The sequence below is a fragment of the Bos indicus x Bos taurus genome, chromosome 3 (assembly GCF_003369695.1).
Source record: "Bos indicus x Bos taurus breed Angus x Brahman F1 hybrid chromosome 3, Bos_hybrid_MaternalHap_v2.0, whole genome shotgun sequence".
NCBI classification, from domain to species: domain Eukaryota; kingdom Metazoa; phylum Chordata; class Mammalia; order Artiodactyla; family Bovidae; genus Bos; species Bos indicus x Bos taurus.
Window position 1 is genome coordinate 74,279,745 of NC_040078.1, and position 22,233 is coordinate 74,301,977.

At 34.3% G+C, this 22,233-nt stretch overlaps 1 protein-coding gene across 3 annotated transcripts; it reads left to right on the top strand.

Moving 5' to 3' along the window:
- Positions 1-2,465: 2,465 nt before the first annotated feature.
- Positions 2,466-20,509, top strand: ZRANB2 (zinc finger RANBP2-type containing 2). 3 transcript variants are annotated; one of them, XM_027536885.1, is made up of 11 exons: positions 2,466-2,645; positions 5,139-5,191; positions 5,281-5,389; positions 6,458-6,540; positions 11,546-11,622; positions 11,879-12,013; positions 13,196-13,365; positions 14,887-14,973; positions 16,855-17,013; positions 18,081-18,154; positions 18,684-20,509. In XM_027536885.1, the coding sequence occupies exons 1-10, from the start codon at positions 2,590-2,592 to the stop codon at positions 18,112-18,114; spliced, it is 963 nt and encodes a 320-aa protein (XP_027392686.1). In that variant the 5' UTR covers positions 2,466-2,589; the 3' UTR covers positions 18,115-18,154; positions 18,684-20,509. The 3 variants fall into 3 exon arrangements, with proteins under 3 accessions (XP_027392686.1, XP_027392685.1, XP_027392687.1); XM_027536884.1 differs by lacking the exon at positions 18,081-18,154; XM_027536886.1 differs by lacking the exon at positions 18,081-18,154 and having other exon boundaries at positions 2,532-2,649.
- Positions 20,510-22,233: the final 1,724 nt, after the last annotated feature.

The following is a 22,233-nucleotide window of genomic DNA, read 5'->3' on the forward strand; positions in this document are numbered from 1 at the left end:
ATAGACTCTAACAAACACTTTTCAAAGTAAATGTATCCATAAACACTTTCCAAAGTAAATGTATCCATTGACACTTCCACTAGCAGTGTATAAGAATTCCAGTTGTTTTTCAACACCTTCTCCAACACTTGATATTGTCTAAATTTTTCATTGTAATAATTCTAATGGAAGTGTAGTGGTAATTTCTATTTCCTTGACTTGCAGTGCCAGCCAAAATGGAGTAAGATCATGACAGCCTATCTTTCCTACTAATCACAACTAAAAGTTCAAGGCAAAATACAAAAAGCAACTACCTGAGGACTCTAACAAAAAGTAAGCAAAAACAGGCAGATTGGGGAGGAAAGTCAAAACTTGGGAAAAATGCCTTCTGTGTTTGTTTTTCCTACTTTCTCTTACAGATTTGACTGGAGGTCTGACACCCAGTGATACCTTGGTGGTAGCACAGGAAACAAAAACAGAGAGAAATCCCATATTTCTAGCTAGATGAATGGGGAAAGAGGGCTTCCATGAGTTAAAGTTTGTGGGGGATTATTTGGCTTTTTTTTTTTTTCCTTTTTTCCCTCTGGTCTTGACTGAGAGTTAGGGCCAGGCTTGGGCAGTTAGGACACCAAGAAAAAACCCGTCTTTCTAGACAAGGAAATTGGGAAAGGGCACCTCTGGGAGGGAATTCATCTTTTGTTTTGCTTTTTTCTCTCACCTCTTTGCTCCAGTGTGTGCCCTAGTCAGATGCTGTAGCTGTGGCACCAAGCTAAAACTCCAAGAGAAACCTTATATTTCTAGCAAGAAAATGAGACTCTGCAAAACAGAGGAGAGGAACATCAAAACCAGGAAGAGCTGGAGAAGCAAACTCCCTAATTCTTTGTATGAATCTGACTAAGTTCTCTGCTCACACCTTGAACTAAGCACCTGCAGAATAGAAAAAAGCTGCATAGCAAAAGATATGTGAACTACAACTTAAATTACTTGCCAAGTTCCAAAATAATTCCTGAGTGTTTTATGTATAGAACAGATTCAATGTAACACAATAAAGCCTCTGAAAACCAAACTGACATGGAACCAGCACCCACAGGTGAGACTCAACTTAAGATATGAACCAAACTGGATTGATGGCCTCCTAAAAGAAAACAAACAAACAAAAAATCAACATTCCCCAAAGGCTTTAATCAGAACCCAGAGTCTATGCAACAAAATATTCAAAATGTCTTGGATAAAAATCACAATTACTCAATAAACAAAGAACTGGAAAAATAGGACCAGTTATTAAGGAAAAATAAACAGCTGCCAATAAAGCAATAATTAGAATGTAGCTGAAAATGTTCTCTGAGATACAAGCTGTACTCTAGAAAAATTCTTGCATTTTTGTATCCAAATTTATGACAAAAGTTGAGAAACAGAGGGATAAACTGTCACACGAAGCAACATTACCAATAAAGAACAGCAAAATTAAACAAATACAAATACACGCAACAATCTAGGACTTTTTAAAAGCATATTGTTGACGAAAAGAAAGCTGCAGACGATTATATAACAATAAACTATCCTTGTAAAGTTCAACCGTTTATTAGCCATAAACTACATTTTTAAAAGCAAAGGAATAAACCCCAAATACAAGTGAGTATTGGAGAAGGCAATGGCACCCCACTCCAGTACTCTTGCCTGGAAAATCCCATGGACTGAGGAGCCTGGCTGCAGTCCATGGGGTCGCTAAGAGTCGGACACGACTGAGCGACTTCACTTTCACTTTTCACTTTCATGCATTGGAGAAGGAAATGGCAACCCAGTCCAGTGTTCCTGCCTGGAGAATCCCAGGACGGGGGAGCCTGGTGGGCTGCCGTCTATAGGGTCGCACAGAGTCGGACACGACTGAAGCGACTTAGCAGCAGCAGCAGCAGTAGCGGCAGCAACAAGTGAGTATAACCTCTGGAGGAAACCAAGGGAATGGAATGGGGAAAAGACAGGTCTTTTAACCATTGTGGCAACCTCCTAGTTCCAAAATAACTGCTCACTTCCCAAGTGTATATTACTTATCTGTTACATCTATTTACGTACCCCAAAACAATATGTTTTAAACGATATCCTATGTGCATGGTGAAAGAACAGAGTTCTCGAGACTTTATTAAAAATCACTTTTCCAAAAACAGGAGAAGTCCACTTCACCCCTACCGATTAGCGAAATTCGCCTTTGCCAGCCCCGGAGGGTCATAGTCACTTCCGCCCCACCTCCCTAGTCCCGCCCATCTGAGCGGAAGTACTTTCCTTTCAGGTCCTCCTGCCTGTAGGGGGCTCTCCGAGCCATCTAGTGCCACGAATGCCTCCCGCCTGGGCTGTCCTGGCGGCGCCTGTTAGTTTAGTCCTAGAGAATATATTTTCATTGTAACTCTTTCGGCCAGAAAAAAAAATCTCACAGGCATATTTTTCTGGACAATAACGTTCAAACCCAATATAGGCCGAGTGTTCGCACTATCAAACCCTGTCGCAGTGTTGGAAAGGAGTCAGGCGGTGTGAGGACAGCCCCGGAGCGCCAAAAGTCCCCGGCCCGCTCCCTCCTGTGAAGACGTAGCTGCGGGTGGTTGTGGTGGCGGCGTCAAGATGTCGACCAAGAATTTCAGAGTCAGTGACGGTGACTGGATTTGCCCAGACAAAAAGTGAGTTCGTGAAGGATCCCGAGTTTGAAGCGGGGTTTGTCGTTGGAGGCTTTCTCGAGTCGATTGAGCATTTTCCGTTTTTACGGTCGCTGATGCCGTCAGCCGAGTGGTGGAGGAGAACTGCCGGATCCCGGGCGGGAAGGAGGCTCTTAGTCTCCTCACGATGGGGTCTTTCAAGAACCTTTCTTTTGATTAAGTCTTCAGCGTCTCCTCGATTATCTCTCTCCGAGGCAGCCAGCTGTTTGGGGAGGGAGATGGCCGCCCGTTTTCCTCACTCCCCACCCCACCCCCGGCCAGGTTTCTGCGATAAGGAAACCTCCCCGGTGGAGGCCAGCTCGGTGTCGGATCTCCCCCACGTGACTTTTCCCTGCAGAACCTGACTCTTGTTCCGAAAACGTTGCTGTCTTGAACTCATTTGTTTGCTTCACCTAGTTCATTTTGCTGTTTTTTTTTTTTTTAATTCAAACTTTCTTTCCGTATTGTTTTTACTTTTTCCTGCCGAACGCTAACCTCCTTTGGTTGCAGGAATTCTGGCTTTTTTTTTTTTTTTTTCTTTATTGGTCTTTAATTTCCCCACAAGAATTGAGCTTTTCGCCTCTTTAGAACCGCAACATATGAGGTCTGTGTTTTTGCCTGCTCAGCCCTGGAGAATGCCTGCTTCAAAGAAGCACGTGTTTTAGTGGCTCTGCTGAAACCAGTGTCCTTTATTAAATTGTTTAGGAAGATTTTTTATTGGCGGGTGTTTAAGTAGGTGTATTTATTTGGAGATATACAAAAATTATTACGGAAAGTAATTGTCAAAGAATCCGCATCTCGTGTTCCAATAAAAACTTTTGAATACTTGTCTCTAAGCAAGCCACAGATGGCATATGGAGTGTCTGGTAGTAAAGAGTGAAAACTTTGAAAATTAATTCCAATCCTATTGCTTATGTAACTTTACCTAGGCTATTTTACTTTGCTTAAAAAAACAGAAGATCTCCCTTAAAATGGTACAGCATAGATTGTGTAGAGCAATAAGATGTAGCAAATACTCATCAATCAATAACTATAAATATTAGTTTTAGAATCAAATGTCAAAGAAGATTAAGGGCTTATTTCCGCAGCATATGTCTTCCATTCATATTTTGAGCAATTTAAATGACGCCTGGCGGGCTGCAGTCCGTGGGGTCACAAAGAGTCAGACAGGATTGAGCAACTGAACTGAAATGAAGCATCGTGCTTCTTTACATACAAAGTTGATGTTTGTCGATTACATAAAGATTAAGATTACCTGAAGGGTATCAAGTCAATTTTGAGTAGAACAAACAACTGACTTTTTGTGTTGTTGGTCACTTGTTAGAATAATTTGCTTTTGACAGTGTCATTAATGACAGTGTACTCAGATATTTGAAGGTTTTTCTAAGAGTGCATTTCAATTCAGTTACAAATATATGAACAGACTAACTTCTACAATGTATATAAATCCAGAAGACATTTTCAGAATGTATTTCCAATGCTTATTGGAGTCCTGAAGGATATTCTTTATTTTGGGGGGGGTGGTGTGAGGGGAATGACCTAGTTAGTGGTGTGCTTCAGTTGGGTGTCTCTTCCATACGTCGCATCTTTATTCCATTCTAGTATAATACCTAAAAAAAAAAAAAAAAGAAAGAAATCAACTTTGTGAAGTTTAAGCTTTACATGATATTTAGAGCATTTAGCATGCTTTTATGATTTGCAGATGCACTATAAAAACCATGTTCATGAACCCATGTTTTTGGTTGTTTAGTATCAGCATAAAGTTACAATATGTTACTTGATGTGTTGACATTATTGGTTGTAGTTTTCCAACTAGGTTTCAGAGGTTTAATAGATACCCCCAAAACTGAGTTTTCTTTTAATTATTGAACCTATTTCTATTTTGTCATAGTTTTCCTTTGTCTTTTTACCATCCCACCTTCTGTTTCTAACAAGAGGATAGTATTAAGATCCATGAAGCCATTTCTGACTTACCCATTTTCTCCCCCTTGGTTCACCTTTAGGATTTTGTATTATAATTCTTAACAAAATTTTGTATAATCTTATTTTCTATATGAGAGTTACTTTAAATCTTTTTGAACTCCCTGGTGCTTCATCAGTAATTGTTCAAGTGGACTCACATCTCACTTAAACTTTGTAAGGGTATCTTGTTGTACTTAATGATGTGTGCCAATATGAGGACACTGAGGCATAGAGATCCTTAAGTGACTTACCAGAATCACATAATTGGTAACTGAGAGATTGAAGTTTCTTATCCATGACTCGTAACTTCAAATCTTGTATTTTTTCCACCTAAATTGTGAGGGGTTTTTTTGTTTGTTCTTTTGTAGTTAACATTGACGTTAACATGAAAAGAGAAGTAGAAGTTCTGGACCCAGGTATATAGGGAGGACACATTAAAAAAACTGTGTAATAGAATCTTTAAAATTACGTAAGTTTAATACGTGTCTCTCTAAGTATTTTTTACTTTATTTTCAGATGTGGAAATGTAAACTTTGCTAGAAGAACTAGCTGTAATAGATGTGGTCGAGGTAAGCACTTAAGGAACCTTCTGTTAAGACTGTTTATACAGACCATTTATTTATTTCCCCAGATTCATACTGCATTTTTCTATTTTCAGAGAAAACAACTGAGGCTAAGATGATGAAAGCAGGGGGCACTGAAATAGGAAAGACACTCGCAGAAAAGAGCCGAGGCTTATTTAGTGCTAATGACTGGCAGTGTAAAACGTATGTGTTTTAAATGATCATCCTGACTTTTTTCCCATAGTGTATGTAGCCACTACTTGTTAATACTACCTACTCTTTTTAGTCACATTGGCAAGCCACAGTAGACTTTAAATCAAAGATCTGTTGATTGTTATTCATTCTGTATCTGATATTTAAGTATAAAGAACTTTAAAATTTTATTTTTAATGGTAATGTTAGTTGTTAGTAAGATGAATTATGTATACCAATAAATCGATGCTCAAGATGAGCTAACATTCAAAAAGAGAAGGGTATTTAAAAGAACTAAAAACCTATTTTGTCCTAATTTTGAAAAATCTCAAAAACTTTTAGCCTGTATCATTAGTGTGAAATATATCATGAAATCTCTTTTGTCTGTTTGCACAGTAATTTTAGAATCATAAGTTGCATCCTGTAGATAATTATTCCTAATTAGGTTTCTTAATATTTCTGATTTTCACGTGCTATATTGATTTTTCCAATATCCATCTTTTCTCTTAAGCAGATGAATCAAATATGCATGAAAGGACTGAATCAGAAGAGGGTCTTACACAAATTTCTGATCTTAAAAATACTAAATTAGTATTGAATAATTTTCCAGCAACAGATTAAGTCACTGAATTTGGGATCCAGTGCATGAACTGATTCTGCAGGAGAAAAAAAATTTTTTTTGACTTTTATTTGCAGAGTATAACCTTACTCTTTGAGGTGAATTTGGAGACTGGGAAATTAATAGAACATTTCATTTAAAGTGGTATTGCCCCCCTTCCCCCTGCAAGACAGCAAAATCTCTGTAAATATAATTTCTCATTGATTTATCATAAAAAGACAGAAGCATTCTTCATACTATATAGCTTTTGCTTCTCTGCTTAAGTAGTTCAGTCTGTTCTAACCATACTCTCTCCTCAGAAAAGTTACATTGGTACATTTCCTTTGTAGCATCCTTTTAGTAAACATTTCTTTATGGTAGTGAGTTCACTCTACTTTTTAGTTTAAAATTCTTAAATATTTTGAAATTTACTATTTGTCTTATGTTATAATCTACTAATTTGACATTTTTCACTTTTAAAGTTGCAGTAATGTGAATTGGGCCAGAAGATCAGAGTGTAACATGTGTAATACTCCAAAGTATGCTAAACTGGAAGAAAGAACAGGTAAGAGTCAAACTCATTCCAACTAAATGGTTTTAAAACCACTAAACATTGAAGCTGATATTCACTTCATAAGAACACAGTAAATTAGGATTGTTTATTCTGCTCTTATATTTTTTATCTTGATTTTTTTTTTCTTTCATCCACAGAGTCATCTTTTGTATGGTAATTTTACAGTTTACAAAGTACAGCATGAGGAAACTGTATCCTAACAATTACTCGACATTAGGATAGTTTTAGAAATGCTTTATTCCTCTCTGTCCTTTGATAGTCTAAATGTTTGTTATTAATAATGGTAGGATAATCCCATTTTTTTCATTCATTTGATTTCCTAGTATGACAAAAACAAACATGGGGCACCTTTTAAAGTATTTGTCTCAAGTTTAGGCAATAATTCTAAAAGTTAGCCATGCATTAGATTCATTTGAGAAACTGAAAATCCAGATTCCTAAACAGCTGATAAAGCTCCTTGGTGGTGGGTCCCAAAAATTTGCAGGTGTTTTAGATGGTATTTGGTCACCATTGGTCTAAATAATAACTCATCATTGACTCTGTGGGTTGTCAGTTATTGCATTGTCAGTATTATTAGTCTCAGTCATGTCCAACTCTTTGCGACCCCATGGACTATAGCTGGCCAGGCTCCTCTGTCCATGGAATCCTCCAGGCAAGAATTCTGCAGTGGATTGCCGTTCCTTTCTCCAATGGGTCTTTCTCATCTAGGGACTAAACCCAGGTCTCTTGGATTGCAGGCAGATTCTTTACTGTCTGAGCCACCAGGGAAGCCTCTGTGTGTTGTCAGTAGTTGGGTGAAAATACTTACCTGATAGAATGTAGTTTCCCATTATCATCAGTTAGAGCAAACACATTATCAGTATACTTCACATCTGATTTTGTCATTCAACAACTTGTACAGTCAAAGGCTTCCTTCTGTTGATAGACTTAATAAACTACTTCCCTGTTTCCTTCTCCTCCCTGACTTTAGACAGTTGCACTGTCTGTAGATTAAGGCCTTTTAGTAAGACCTTTTTTTCCTTCTCTTACCTCTTTAACGTTTATATTCCCCCCCCCTTTTTCCCCCCCCTTTTTTTAAATTAACACACATACACTCCTCTAGTTGGTTATTCTGTTTCCTTTTTCATTGTATTTTCATGGTCACAGAATGTTGGGTTTCTTCTAGGTCCAATTCCTAAGCTCTCTCTTATGCTCTGTTTTCTGGGCATTTTCTTGAAGACCTAAGTTTAAGTAAGCATTGGCACACCATGATAACCAAATTTATGTCTCTAGCTCAGACTTCTTTGACCTGTATATTCAGCTGCCTATTCATCATCACTATGTAAATGTCAAACTCATTATATCTAAACTGAATTCGCGATTTTCCCCGAGGACCTGGCCCTCTTCTAGCGATCTCTTTCTCATGATTGGTACCACCCGCCATATGCTTGTTACATAAACCAGAAACTTAGACATCATTCTTAATAACTCCTTCATCTCTCTCGTTTCCCCACAAGTCTTCTCCATCATTTCCCTAGGCAGAGATGCAACTTTATCTTGTTTCTTGGAAAAAAACAGCCACCTTGTTGTTGTACATATATCCCACACAGCCAGGAGTTCTTTGTTCTAAACTAAAACTCCATTTGTTTAAAACATTTTGTTTTGATTGCTTTTAGGAAAAAGTCCAGAATTTTAACAGTTATAAGAATAGTAATCCCTGGAAGCCTTTTATTTATTCACATTCTCTTTGACCTGTTTTGTGATTCCTCCTTTAAAAGTTTCACTAATGCAAGAGCTAAAATCTTAACAACTGAAGTTGTTGAAGTTTAATAACCTCACTTTCCTTTACCCATTATCTTTTTTGTGTCCTGACCCTTTACCATTTCCCTTGATACAAGTAGTTGTCTTACAAGCCTGTCATTGTTGAAGATGTGAACTAATAATACTGTTACTGTCTAGTTTGTCTTTATTATTTGTTCTCTGCTGATTAATCAAAATATAGATTCTCAGAATTTTCAAAGTAGTGTCTCAGTTCTTCCTTTGAAGCACATGTTACATTCATCCCCTTTTCTCTCTTCACTTCCATTGTCACAACCCTAATTCAGGCCTATTTTAAATGTTTGATCCTTTACTGATCTTTGCTCACATTTTACATTTTTTGAGACAAATCTTAAGATATTATTTTTATTTTAACACTTGCTAAAAATCTATAGAGGTTGCTTGTTTCATATAAACTGTATCATAAATGATGCCAGGACTGTGCTGTTTCTTATACTCAAATATTGAGTATAGAATTGAGGAAATATTTATTGGCCATTGGCCACGATGCAGGGAAATACTTGGTTAAGCAAACTAGAAGTGTAAAGGCAAAAATTAATGAAGTCTTCAAGAGAGTAATGTTTAGGCTAAGAAGTGAAAGTTAGTAGCAAGTTGAGAGATCATTCCAAGCAAAAGCAAACAGCTTGTATGAATCAGGCCCTGACACTTGAAAGAATTTAGCATATGGGTGAATTCCTAGCAGCTCCAGAAGACACTTCAGAAATAGGCAAAGGCCATGTAAATCATAGTAAGAAGTTTTATTTCATTCTAAATATAATGGGAAATAACAATTTCTAACAAGGGATTGACATTTCTAATTTTTAAACATTACTGGTTTATAGAAAAATAATTAGAGGGTGGGAGTGGCAAGCATCGAAGCAAGAAGACCAATTTTTACAACATTCCCTGAAAGTGTCAAACCAGTAGAGTGAGGGAAACACACATAAATAAGCCAGTTATTCCTCTCCCTTGTTATTCAGTGGAGATGATGCTGAAGGCTTTCTTTTTTTTTTTTTAATGCTGTAGCTACTGATTTCCCACATAAAAGACTTCATGAGGTGTATTTGTTGTATGAACTCATACAACAATCCTTAATAATATATTGCTAGCAGATTATTTAGGTTCTTCTATGACTGTGTGAGAGAACATGAGAATAGCTTTGTGTTTGCTATCACGCTTCCTATGCAAAACTGCCTACCTGTTTGCTTCTTAAATCTTGGTATAATTAATTCTTTGGCTCCCCATGTTTGCCTTACCATTATTTTACTTTCAGATTACTGATTGGACAAAGAACTCTACTGAAAGCCTATTGATTTTAAATAGCAGTACTTTAATATGTTTACATTTCCACATATAAGTAGTCAAGTTTTTCTGTACTGTTGGCTTACAGTCATCCTATTATATAATTTTTTTTCCTCTTTTCTTATGTGAATCATTTTGCATTAATTTTTTATCTACTTCAAAGTATTGTGAGGTTTAAGTCTTTACATCTCTTACGTCTCGGGACATACTGCCATGATATTAAATATATATCTAGAGTCAAGAAACTATATAGTTGAATTATAATTTTCTACAGCGTATATCTCTCAAATTATCATTGAATATGAGCCTTTTTCTTTTTTTAAATTACTAGTCTTAGTCGCAGCATACAGGATCTTTGATCTTCATTTCAGCATGTGGGATGCTTTTTAGCTTTTAGTTGCATGGAGGCTTTTAGTTGCAGCATGTAGGATCTAGTTCCCCGACCAGGGACTGAATCTGGGCCCCTGCTTTGGGAACATGGAATCTTAGTCACTAGACCACCAAGAAAATCCCTGAGGTATTTTCTTGAGGTGAGCATATACCTAATTTTACTTGATTTTTTTTTCTTTTAATATTTGATACTCTGAAAAACCAGAGCCAGGATTTTACTAAGCTCTCTGGAAAAGTTGTTATTGATAATTTAAAACACTTCACTGTTTTGTCATATGCATAGAAATGAGGAAATTCTTGTATATTACAGTTGGAGTCTATTTTGTCTCTGGAACAAGGTAGGAAGAGGAAAAAAGGGATGATATCAAATATTCTGAGGATAGACACTGATATATTGCGGTTTTCACCGGTACAGAGTATAGTGAGGAAAAGAAAGGACACTGCATTAATGTGGGATTTTTTTTTAAGTGAGTTAATTTTATTGCCTTATTTTACTGGAACACTTACATCCTTTCTATTGTTAGTTTGTGGCTCTTATAAAATGATGAGAGAGTAAGTGATGAGTTTTTTAATGCCTGTGACTGACAGATTTAAAGTTGCAAATCTTAAATTTTTAAAAAATGCTTTTTTTGTCTGTAAATTTAACATTTTGCTGATTCATTAAATCCTTAAAACTGGGAAGTACTCTTTGTGTGCTGGTACTGTTCTGAAATATGTGAGATCGTTAGGTTATGTTACTTTTAACCACTTCTTTATTTTTTTCAGTGGGAGATATTTTTCAGAAGTTCTCATCTCATTTTCTCTAAAACTAACTCACTTTCTTCTTCCTATCTTTGTTAAGCCTGTCAGAGATCTGTAAGTCTAAATTGTAGATAGTAACTGTGGCAGTAAATAATAATGGTGTATTGATCATGATTGGTCTTTATTAGAATATTTTCAGTTGAAAAGTTTACTGGCTTTTTCAGAAAAACTGAGTGACTTTTAACTGTGTATTTAAAACCGATTTTTATGTTTTTTGTTGTGTCATTATATTTGCCTATATATTTTCCAAGCTCTAACTGTATTTTAGCCCAGCAAAATTTCAGTATATCAAAAGATTTCAAGCTATTTTTAACTAGTAAACAGTGAAATTTGATTTTTAGTTCTTACTGAGCCCACTTCTCCCAAAAGAATTACAATTAAAACCAGAGGAAAGTCGTTTTAAAACTTGGTTATAGCAGACATTTAAGGAGATGTTTTCCATCCATATATTCCATGTATTAACTGAAATCATACAGGCAGGACATTTTAAAATTGAGAAGAGCTAAAATTGTAGCCATGAGACTTTTCCAGCTATATCCAACTTTGAGGCTGTTCTCTGTAATGATACTTTTTTTTTTTTTTTTTTGAGACCAGTAATTTATTAAAGGGATAAACAGATGTCTTTGATAAGATTTCATTTTTTTTCCTGTTACTTGTAGGTGATTTTGGTGAATTATCATAACAATTTCTGCTCCCCCTTCCTTAGGATATGGTGGTGGTTTTAATGAAAGAGAAAATGTTGAATACATAGAAAGAGAAGAATCTGATGGTGAATATGATGAGGTAAGATATACATTAGTGTGTAGGTTGAATGCAACTTAGAGAAACATGCTAGAAAATATTGTAAGTGAAAAAAAATACTAAATGTATCTCATTTTTGTAAGTACACATTAAGTCTTTTACAGCAGCTTATCATTTTGTTGGAAATCATAATTGACTTAAAAATACATGTTGACGCCTAAATATATAAAAGTAATTTCTTGGGAAAAAATATTTTAATACTTTAGCTAACAGAAATATTTTGAAACTTTTTCTCTAGTTTGGACGTAAGAAAAAAAAATACAGAGGGAAGGCAGTTGGTCCTGCATCTATTTTAAAGGAAGTTGAAGATAAAGAATCTGAGGGAGAAGAAGAGGATGAGGATGAAGATCTTTCTAAATATAAATTAGATGAGGTAACTTATTTCCTTACCATATTTCCCCTTTGTCTTGTTTAAGCTATGGCATATGAATGTCTTTGATAACCTTTGGCTTATGGTGAAGATGTGTTCTACAGTGTCATCATTTGTTTCCACAAAAATTTTGATCTATTTTACCAAGCATTATTCTGATTTGAGATATACAGTAGTGACCGAGACAGAACATGCTTCTCTTAACTTAAATTGCACAGAGGAAAAGACATAAACAATATAATTTAAATAGCAATAATATTATGAAGATGCATGATGTGATAGCAGATCATTAGAAGAACTACTTTGGTTTCAGTGAATGGGGGATTTCTGAGACCATGAAATTTGTGTTGAGACTTGAGTGATAAGAGTGATATGAAGGAGCCCGCGGTAAGGGCTGGGATCAGAGCATTTTTAGGACAGTGAGAACAGCAAATAAAGTTTCCCATAGTAGGAAACAAGCCAGCAACATCCAAAAAATCATATATGGGGTAGTGTGGTCAGAGCAGAGGGGAGAAGGTAATATGGGGGTCAACAAACGCATCACGTCTGGTGTTGTTTATTCTGTGGGGCCTGTGTGTGTAAAATTTTATGGATGAGTAGATACAGATTAAGGGTGCTTTGAGGTCTGAGCACAGGAGGCCCTCAAATGCACATAAAACAATATGGAACAAGTTTGAAAAATAAATGAGATAAAACAATATGAAAGAAGTTTGAAAAAGAAACTAATGAGATATATTTATCTGATCTGTGTTTTAGAGATGACTGTCAACATACTGAGATATTGGGGAGGCAGAATGAATTCCCACAGTTAGACTTCCTAAAAGGGTGTCCTAGAGAAAGGAATGAAGTTCTGAACTAAGTCTTAAAGGAGATGCATTTAAGAACTTTTAAGGGAATAAAACTGAAAATTCTTGACAGTTTATATGGTAATACATTGTGTGAAAAAGAAAATGAGTATGACTTCTACATTTACATCTTTGAAATGTCTGAGACAGTCATTCAGTCTCTTTAGCTGAGATCAGGAATGTAGTAGTCAGATTTCAGGATTGAGAGTGAATTTGTTGAGATGATAGTGATAAAATGTGTTCATATGAAGATGTCCATTACATAGAACTATTCATCATTCCTAGTAGACAGCATTGATATCTCAAGGTCTAAATATAATTAATTGTGGATTTTTGTTAGGATGAGGATGAAGATGATGCTGATCTCTCAAAATATAATCTTGATGCCAGTGAAGAAGAAGATAGTAGTAAAAAGAAATCTAACAGACGAAGTCGCTCAAAGTCTCGGTCTTCACATTCACGATCTTCATCACGCTCATCCTCCCCCTCCAGTTCAAGGTCTAGGTCCAGGTAAACGGGTACAGGTCAAGGGTAACACCAGTCAAAATGTCAGTATCTAACTTCTTTACTTATAAATTTTGTTTTTCTTAACTAAACTTTCCTTTTATTTTAGAGTTTTCATTCAAGTTATCATTTAAAAGATCATTTTTTTCTATCTTAGTGCCGTGAAGTTATTGTCGAATATTTCAGAAATACAAAATTTTAATATGAAACTTCCTTAGTCCAGTTTAGCACCATGCCTTTTATTAAAATAGACTCTAAAAATTCAATTAAATCATTATTTATAGATACTTAGTTATCAAAAGAGATAGTTTTACATTCAGAAAACTCAAAGTAAATAAAGTGAAGATTTATATTTCCACTGATGATTTTAAACACTAGTACAGAAATTTTCTAGGCATTAATTGAACTGCTGCTCTTTACAGTGTTTTATTTGGCATAGGTATTCTGAATACAGGAGAAATTTGGCTGTATTCTGTTATCCTAATGCTCATACTTTAGAGCTGTCCAGGAATAAATTAGAGGATTTAATTTGTGTTGTACTTGCATATTATTTTGTTAGTAATGTAAAGTTTTAATAAAAAGTCACTGATTGTGTAGTCAACAATAAAAATGAAGTTTTAGTTGAGAAAAAGCAACACTTTATGTAAGCAGATTTCCCTTGAAGAACTCCTATTTAGTTAAGTGAAACTGTGTGCAATGAATTTCAGCTGTATTTAGGAATAAAATATTAGCTAAGTACTTATGTAATTTTTGAGTTACTGTAAAGCCTGAAAACTTAAAACAGTGATTATAAAGATACTTTTAAGATAAAAATTAACGTTTTTCTGCAAGTTGTTATTTTCAGGAACAAATTAAGTATAAATTAAATTACTAAATGAAATTTGTTTAATTTGTTGACTTTTTAAATGCAAGTGGACAGTATTTCCTGTCATTTTCAATAATTTCCTAAAACGGTGACAGGATTATAAGTGTAGTTTCCCTTTAATTCTCACATCTTTGAGTAGACAGAAAACATACAGGTTAAAAATATACCCATGTCAGTATTAAAGCTTTATGCTAACTAATGACGAAGAAAATAGAAACATTTCAAGTTAAATATAAACTGCTATATTCCTGAATATGTCAGTCCCTCTCAGGTTACTTTTAAGTATTTGTGAACAAAAAGTATTCAATATTAATAAAGTGATAATGCTGGGCATTTTTATCTGTACAATCTTAAAAGCGTTTTTAAAGAAATCTTGTCAGACTTGGAAAGTTGTTCAGTCTCGCTAAGTCGTGTCCAACTCTTTGCAGCCCCATGAACTTGAAAAGTAGTTGATTGTTTTCAAAAATTATTAATTTAAGTTTTGGCATAATTGTTAATACAGAATAAAAGTTTTAAAGGAACCTTAAAATACTGTGTTTTGAAAATATCCCAAATAATTATTATATGAAAATGAATCCTAATGCATAGTTTTCTTTCAGTGTTCATATCACAAAGCTTAATTAAATGGTCCTGGAAAAAAATATCCTTCCATGTTGTTCCAGGTCGCGTTCAAGAAGTTCTTCCAGTTCGCAGTCAAGATCTCGTTCCAGTTCCAGAGAACGTTCGAGATCTCGTGGGTCGAAATCAAGGTGAATGAGGTAGCATCTCTCTGTAAAGCAGAGAGAGAAAATATTTAAAGGCTGCAGAAGGCGTTGCTTTTTTTCCCTTATTTTGCTTCTATTTGTCAATTTTATTTTAGCATTAGAAAACTAATGCACTTGCCTCAGCTTAATTTTCTCACCATGAGATGTCTCCATTGCCAGCAGTGTGCCAAGACATTCCCATGATTGAATTAAGGTGGTTATTTTGCATTGTGCAAGGTTTGCTATTTTTGTGCTAAAATGTGATGAAATGGGAAGATGCAGCTAAGCTTTATCACCAAATGCCTACTCATTAAAGTTATTTTGCAGTAGTAGTTATAGTAAGTATGCAGATGAAAAAGCTTACTTCATGTTTAAAAGGAAGAAAAATAACTGCCTCAACACAGTTTTGCAAGGCAATTATTTCAGTATTTACAGAAATAATTCTGTAATTTACATCAGATAAGTGGGTTTTATTTTCACTTCTCTGTAATATAACACAGAATATTATACACAGTGTGTGTAGTATGTAAGAAGTATAGATACTTCTTAAATTCCACAAACTAAGAAGTTGGTTGGTGGTTTAGGTAGGATGTGATCTTGAAGCATTTTTGTTAACTTCAGGTTAACTTCAGGTTGCATTTAGTTAGCACTGCAGAGGGAAAAATAATTTGTAAAGAACCAAGTGAGAAACTAGCTTTTAGTCTCTTAAAGTTTTTTCTAGACTTCGTCAAAATATGCTGCCATTCTTTTTAATCTAATTTGTTGATCTATTAAAGACATCTAACAAGAATAAGAAAATAACTAAAATTCCACTTAAGTGGAATTACACTGAAGTGTAGTGTTAGCTAGTTGATAAAAATAATTGCTTAATAGCTTATTTTAGAGCCAAATCTGTAGCATTAGAGGGCAACTACAATTTGATAACATTAAGAAGAATGATATACACACTTGTATTAAGTTAATATGATAGAGAGCAAGTTAGATTATTGTTATTATGTATTATCAATGTTTCAGTTGTTTTATTTGAGTGCTTCTTAGGTGAAGATCCTTAGGTCCTAGTTCCTTTGGGAAGCACTTTAAGGTTTACAGAACAGCCTTCATATTCTTTTCAAACATTTTTTCATTGCTTATAACTTTCCAAAGAATTCTCCTTTTGGGCTTTCTGATTTTATTTTAAGCCCAAAGGTGAATTTTTTGGGAAGTTTGAGCTAAATTACTTCAACCAAAATATGTAAATGAAGAAATATTGTATTTAAACATTTGCACATTTACCTCTACCTGAAACATGTGAATGTCAACACTTCATACTTCATGGATAATAGTCCTTCATAAAAACAAATATTGTTAATCAAGTTTTAAAGTTACTTTATTTTTCTTTGAATGTTTAATGATTTAATAGCTACTGTTTTATGTCATTTTGTCCTCGTATCCTGCTTTTACTAAAGCAACTTAACTAATAAGTTGCTTAATTCCACAACAAACTGTTATTATTTTCTTCAGGAAGTTGTATGATACATATTTTTTCCCCAAATGGAAGGATGTAGTTTCTAGACATTAAGTTAGTTATACAAATGCTTACCTGTTAGTTTTGCTACTTATACTTTAAAATGAAAGCCTTTAAATTTTAGAAAACGAATTTAAGATTCTACTTTAATGCATTAGACTAGTTTTTAATTAAAGTAGTGAGCACTTATCTAGTGGTGAAGTTAAATTAAATAGAATTGATTTCATGGTTGAACCAGAAGTCTTCTGTTGAGTAAGCAGTAAGTATTCTTTCTTATAAAATTTTTATAGCTATAAATTGTTTATTTTTGGAGCTAGAAACTAAACCATCTGCCTCATTTCTTCTTTTAATGAAATGTTTGATTTGTTTCTCAATCAATGAAGATCCAGCTCCAGGTCCCACAGGGGTTCTTCTTCCCCACGAAAAAGATCTTACTCAAGTTCATCATCATCTCCTGAGAGGAACAGAAAGAGAAGTCGTTCTAGATCTTCTTCATCTGGTGATCGAAAAAAAAGACGAACAAGATCACGGTCACCTGAAAGGTTTGGGTTTCTGTAGAAATAAGAATGGGTGTTCTTAAGTGTGTTTAGTAGATTAACTGAACTTCTTAGTCAAGGATTAGATTTTCATTATCTCCTTTGTTACCCACTTTAAAATCTTCAACTGTGAACTTCAAAAAACAGATTAATTACTTTGTTTACTCTGTGTTTTAATCAGGTTGTTTAGAAAAGTAGATCAAACTACTCTCTTTCACTCTCTGATTATTGTTTAAATTTTTATTTTCATATATAATTATTATAGCCAACTCTCGGTTATTTCTGTCTCTTAAGTTTCTAATTTCAGAAGCTGTGTGTTGATGTAATTTAGAGATTGATTTGTATAAGTATTAATTTATGCTATCTATTTTACATTAAATATTAGAAACTGTAGGATTCTAGGGCATCTAATAAGAAAATTAACTATTATAGATAATTGGAAGTCTGTCCTTATTTAAATATGTATAAATACATTTCCACAACAAATTGTTGTTTTTGTTCCCTTTATAAAGAAATTGTTCTTATAGCTAATATATTTTTTTTATCTTTCAGTCCGAATTTCTTTTTTGTAGAAAGAGATCTTGACTAGATTACTTTACCTGTGTTGATATTTTTAAAATTTGGAGAGTGTGTCATCTGTCAGCCTTTCCTGCAGCAGACTAGTTAATTATTCAGTTTCATTATTTTTCTCTTTTTTTCCTCAGTGTCTAATTATATAGTCATTTTAATGGCTTCCTTAATAATCTTTGCAAATTTTTATATCCCTTCAGCTTGTGAAAAGTAAGGATTAGATAAAATCTGATTTTTGCTATGTTCAGTGCCAGAGTTACCTCTTCTTGTACATAATGATTGGTTTTGCGTCTTCCCATTTTGAAGTGTAGATATTAAGGTTACACACAGCTAGTTTCATTTCTGCGCATTTATTCCTTTGTTAAAAAAAAAAATTACTCCGTACTTTATGAAATTCATTCTGTTGCTTTTTTACCACTTCTTCAAATTTTTATCTTAGCCACATATAATCCCCCTAGTTTGTTGTCATCTAAACTTAATGAACATGTTCTCTATTCCATAAGCCAGGTGATTGGTGAAAATACTAAACAACCCTGAGCCCAGGGCCAACCCCTCGGAACACCACTACTTTACCCAGGTTGATATATTGACTTATTCATACTAGCTGCATGAATATAATCCTGTAACTTAATTGTACAGTCATCTTGTGCGACCTAGATTTCCAAAACATAATTATTTATGGATATATATTTGCATACACAGTCAGAAGCCTTGCTATATCTGTTTTACGTATAGCCTTACCACACAATGTACAGTATATCAGAAAGAACGATTTAGTCACACTGCCATTACCCAGTTTATATGCCTTTGTTGTATTAATCTGTAGTTGTATACAACTTTGCAAGGCTTTCCTTCATTGCCTTAAATAATTGAGAGGTGGCTATATCTTAAAGAGATTTTTAAATTATGGTTGCACTGCTACTGGGCTCATATCCAAAGTTAAATACTAGTTAATTTTATGTGTATAAGTTTATATCTTAGATTTTAATTGTTCCTTTTACCAGTTTAATGAGGTTTAATTTTTCATATTCTCAAAGTCATACAAAGGAAGTTGATATTCAGCTCCAGCTTACCAGATTACCTGTTTTCCCCATTATGTCTTACAGGCACCACAGGTCACCTTCTGGATCATCCCATTCTGGTTCCCGTTCAAGTTCAAAAAAGAAATAATGTATTAAAATTTACATCTTAAAAAAAAAGTCCAATATAATGCATGAAGCATATTTTTTAAGAAGTTGGTGTCTTACTTGGTCAGAAGTGCTAAATCTGCTAGTAGAGGTGCATGCCTTTCATTGCTTTTCAGAAAAATACAGCTGTGTTTATTTGTGATATTAAAAGTAAATAGTATTTTAAGCCATGATGTCCCAAAATAGATGCTTTGTTTGTCATTCATTATTTACATCCATTTGCTTTTTTAAGCTATAACATCTCAGCTATAACAAAGTACTTTGTTTTCTAATTTAAACTCTTGTTTTTCTCATCTCCAAATATGAGCATTATCTAGGCTTATCTGGACTTTGGGCATGGAGGCAAGACTGTGGTAAAGTAGTTGGAAACAATCTGTTTATATTAATCTGGGGAAAGGACTCAGCCTGTTTGTTAACCTGTGTCAAAGCGATTCTTACTAGAAAAAGTTTAACAGATTGTTAAACTTCTTTATTTTGAAATTCCCTATGTTAAGGGTGCCTTAGAATCATTGTCTCTATCTAGTTTTACTTTTTGCACCACCAAGTTTAATACAGAAAAGTTTTGTGAATTGCAGAGGAGAAAGGTGTTAGTTTCTGCCTTTTTGACACAGTGATTTTGAACAAGAATGCCTAGCAGTTCATCTCTACTAATGTGGTTGATGAGAAAAACATACGAAAGTGTTTAATGTTTTTAGAAGCTTTGTGTGATACCTTTTACAAATTCAGTTATCACACAATAGGGTAGACAGAATTAAATCCTAGTTAACGAATAAATTGAAGAAAGCTTTTGAAATATATTTCTCTTTGGGTATAAGACCAACAGAGACAAGACATTGTGAATTTAATTGAGCATTTGCTTTGAGGTGTTTAAACACTGCATAAAATTTTCTTCTGAGTAACAAATGCTTATTTCCTCATGACATAAGCAGAAATAATTGCTTCTATTCACTTGAAATTATTTATGGCTTAAAATACTTTCAAGATTTGTTTTATTTCTCAAAACCTGGTCATTTGAGCTCTATTTTGTCTTCTGGTTTTTAAAAAAAGGTTTCTCTTAACAGTATCTTCAGTGACAATGCAAGGTAAGTATTTTAAGGGAAATTGACAGATGTGCTTGGGAACTTTTTGTGCATGGGAATCAATACCCACATTTTTTGGTTTTGTTTTTTGTTTGTTTTTCCTTAACATTAATGTCTACTGCAACTGAAAATTAAATGTTTTAAGGTACTTAGTAGACAGATAAAATTTTCATTTGTTCTTTGTTTTAAAATGAGTGATTTTTCTCTTCAGTTTATCTAAAGATGAAAGCAAAATAGCTTATGTAGAAATATTTTGATAATATTTTTACAGTGAACTTCCCCTGCTTTTTTTATGTCTTAAATTTTTTTTGCTACATTTACTGTAGGTTGCACAAGAACTTTTACTCTCTTGTAATTGTGCCTCAGACTTCTTGAAAGTCCACCTTCTAAATTGCCCAGATGATCTTCTAGATTCTACATGCTATTGTTGGTTTATTCTTGTGCTTTCTGTATTTAAAACTTTGACTGTACTAATAAGCAAATGCAAGGTTATAAATTTAGCTAATAGTAGTTTACAGACAATTCGAATGATTATGATTTTATTTGGTTTAAGCTGTACTAGTATATTTCGTAAGGAAATGATGCTGTAGACAAATGTAAATAAAGCTTGTGAGTCAAGCATCAAGTGATGTTTGTTAGAAATAAATTAGAATTTTTAAGCTCTGATTTAATGTTCATTTTTAAACTATTTGCAGTCTGGTTTATTACTTTTGATTGTGCATTTTAGACTTCCTCTGTTCACTTACCTTTTATGTAAAGTCACCTTATTTTTATATATGAATGTTTGGTTTAAAACATACCAAAGCCATGATCACTATAACCTTTGTCACTCAGCAATTTTTGAATTTTTTTAAACAGAGAGTACCCAAACTAGTTGAACGTTGCACCAGAACGTAGCTTATTCCATGTGGCAAATAACATGTCATTGTGCTTCTTAGCACTTAACAAGGATCTTTTTTAACTGCTAAGTGTTCTTAAATTTGTATTTAGAATCCTTTTATCTAAACAATATTGAATAGTTGGTATTGGCAACAGATTCCAAGTCCAGAGCAAGCTATAAGCATAAGACTGTCTAGGCACATGTACCAAGGTAAAACTGATTTTTTTTTCCTCACATCTCCTCGATATTTGGCTTCCACAGCCAGTGCTGTTTCAATAGATGCTGGTAAGATGGTATGAAATTTCTCTTTTCTTCCCTAACAATTTTGACATAATTGTTAGATGTTTTGTTTTTTAATAGAAATAACTTGATAGCTTTCCTAAACTGGAAATAATTTTATTTCTGGAAAACAATGGAGTTTTGTTTAAAGGCAGTTGAAGGTATGTAATACTGATTTCCTGGCTAATTCTTCCTGTCATCTTTACATACTATTGTATATCGTCCCATGTTTTACAAACCGAAAGATTACAGTTTAAGGAAATTAAAATTTGCCCAAGGGAATCACAGAGGAGTGGCTTAATGGGTATTCATCCCCAAGTCTCATGGCAGATAATCAGTATTACCTCTAGTAACAACCAAATAACCTGTTTGAGGAGATAAATGTTAAGTCAAAATAGAATTTTTTTAACATCTGATTTAGTAAGAAGGTGTTAATTTTAGTCTTTTATAAGTAGGTGGATAAGTAGACATACTATTTTGAAATAACTTAAAATTTACAGAAAAGTTGCAAAGGCTGAACAGAACGTTCCCACGTACTCCCACCCAGTCTCTACCATCATTAGCATATCACCCTGTGATTTTGTCAAAACTAAGAAACCAACATTGATATGTTACTGTTACTTACAGTCCAGGTTTTACTTGAATTTCAGTATTTTTCCATTAATCCAGGGTGCTACGTTACACTTCCACTTGTTTCTCATAAATCTCCAGTCTCCTCTGGTCTGACAGGTTGTCATTCTTGCCTTGCCTTTGATGACTTAAGAGGAGTACTGACTGGGTATCCTTTAGAATGTCCCTCTAAAGTTTGTCTGGTTTTTCTTGTGATTAGACTGAGTATGAGTTTCAGAGCAAATACCACAGAAGAAAAGTGCCCTTTTCACAGAAATTGCCTGAAATCACCATTGTAGTTCAGTTTTTTTCCCCTTAATCTACTCCATTCTTTGTCAGCAAGTCACTAAGTGTAGCTCACCTTCAGAGTTGGGACGGGGAGAGTTAAATTCCAGCACCCTGAGGGAAAAGGCTGTCTACACAGATTTGAATTCACTTGTAGATTTATCTCCTATTTATTTACACTTGTATGGACTTCTGCATATTTATTCTTTAAGTCATAGTTGAATGCTATGTTATTTTCTGCTCAAACTTCCAACTTTGGCCATTGAGCGTCCTTTTCAGATTGACTCTTAACCTTTGACTTGCCTCCATTCTCTGGTAGATGATGGAGAAAGGAAAG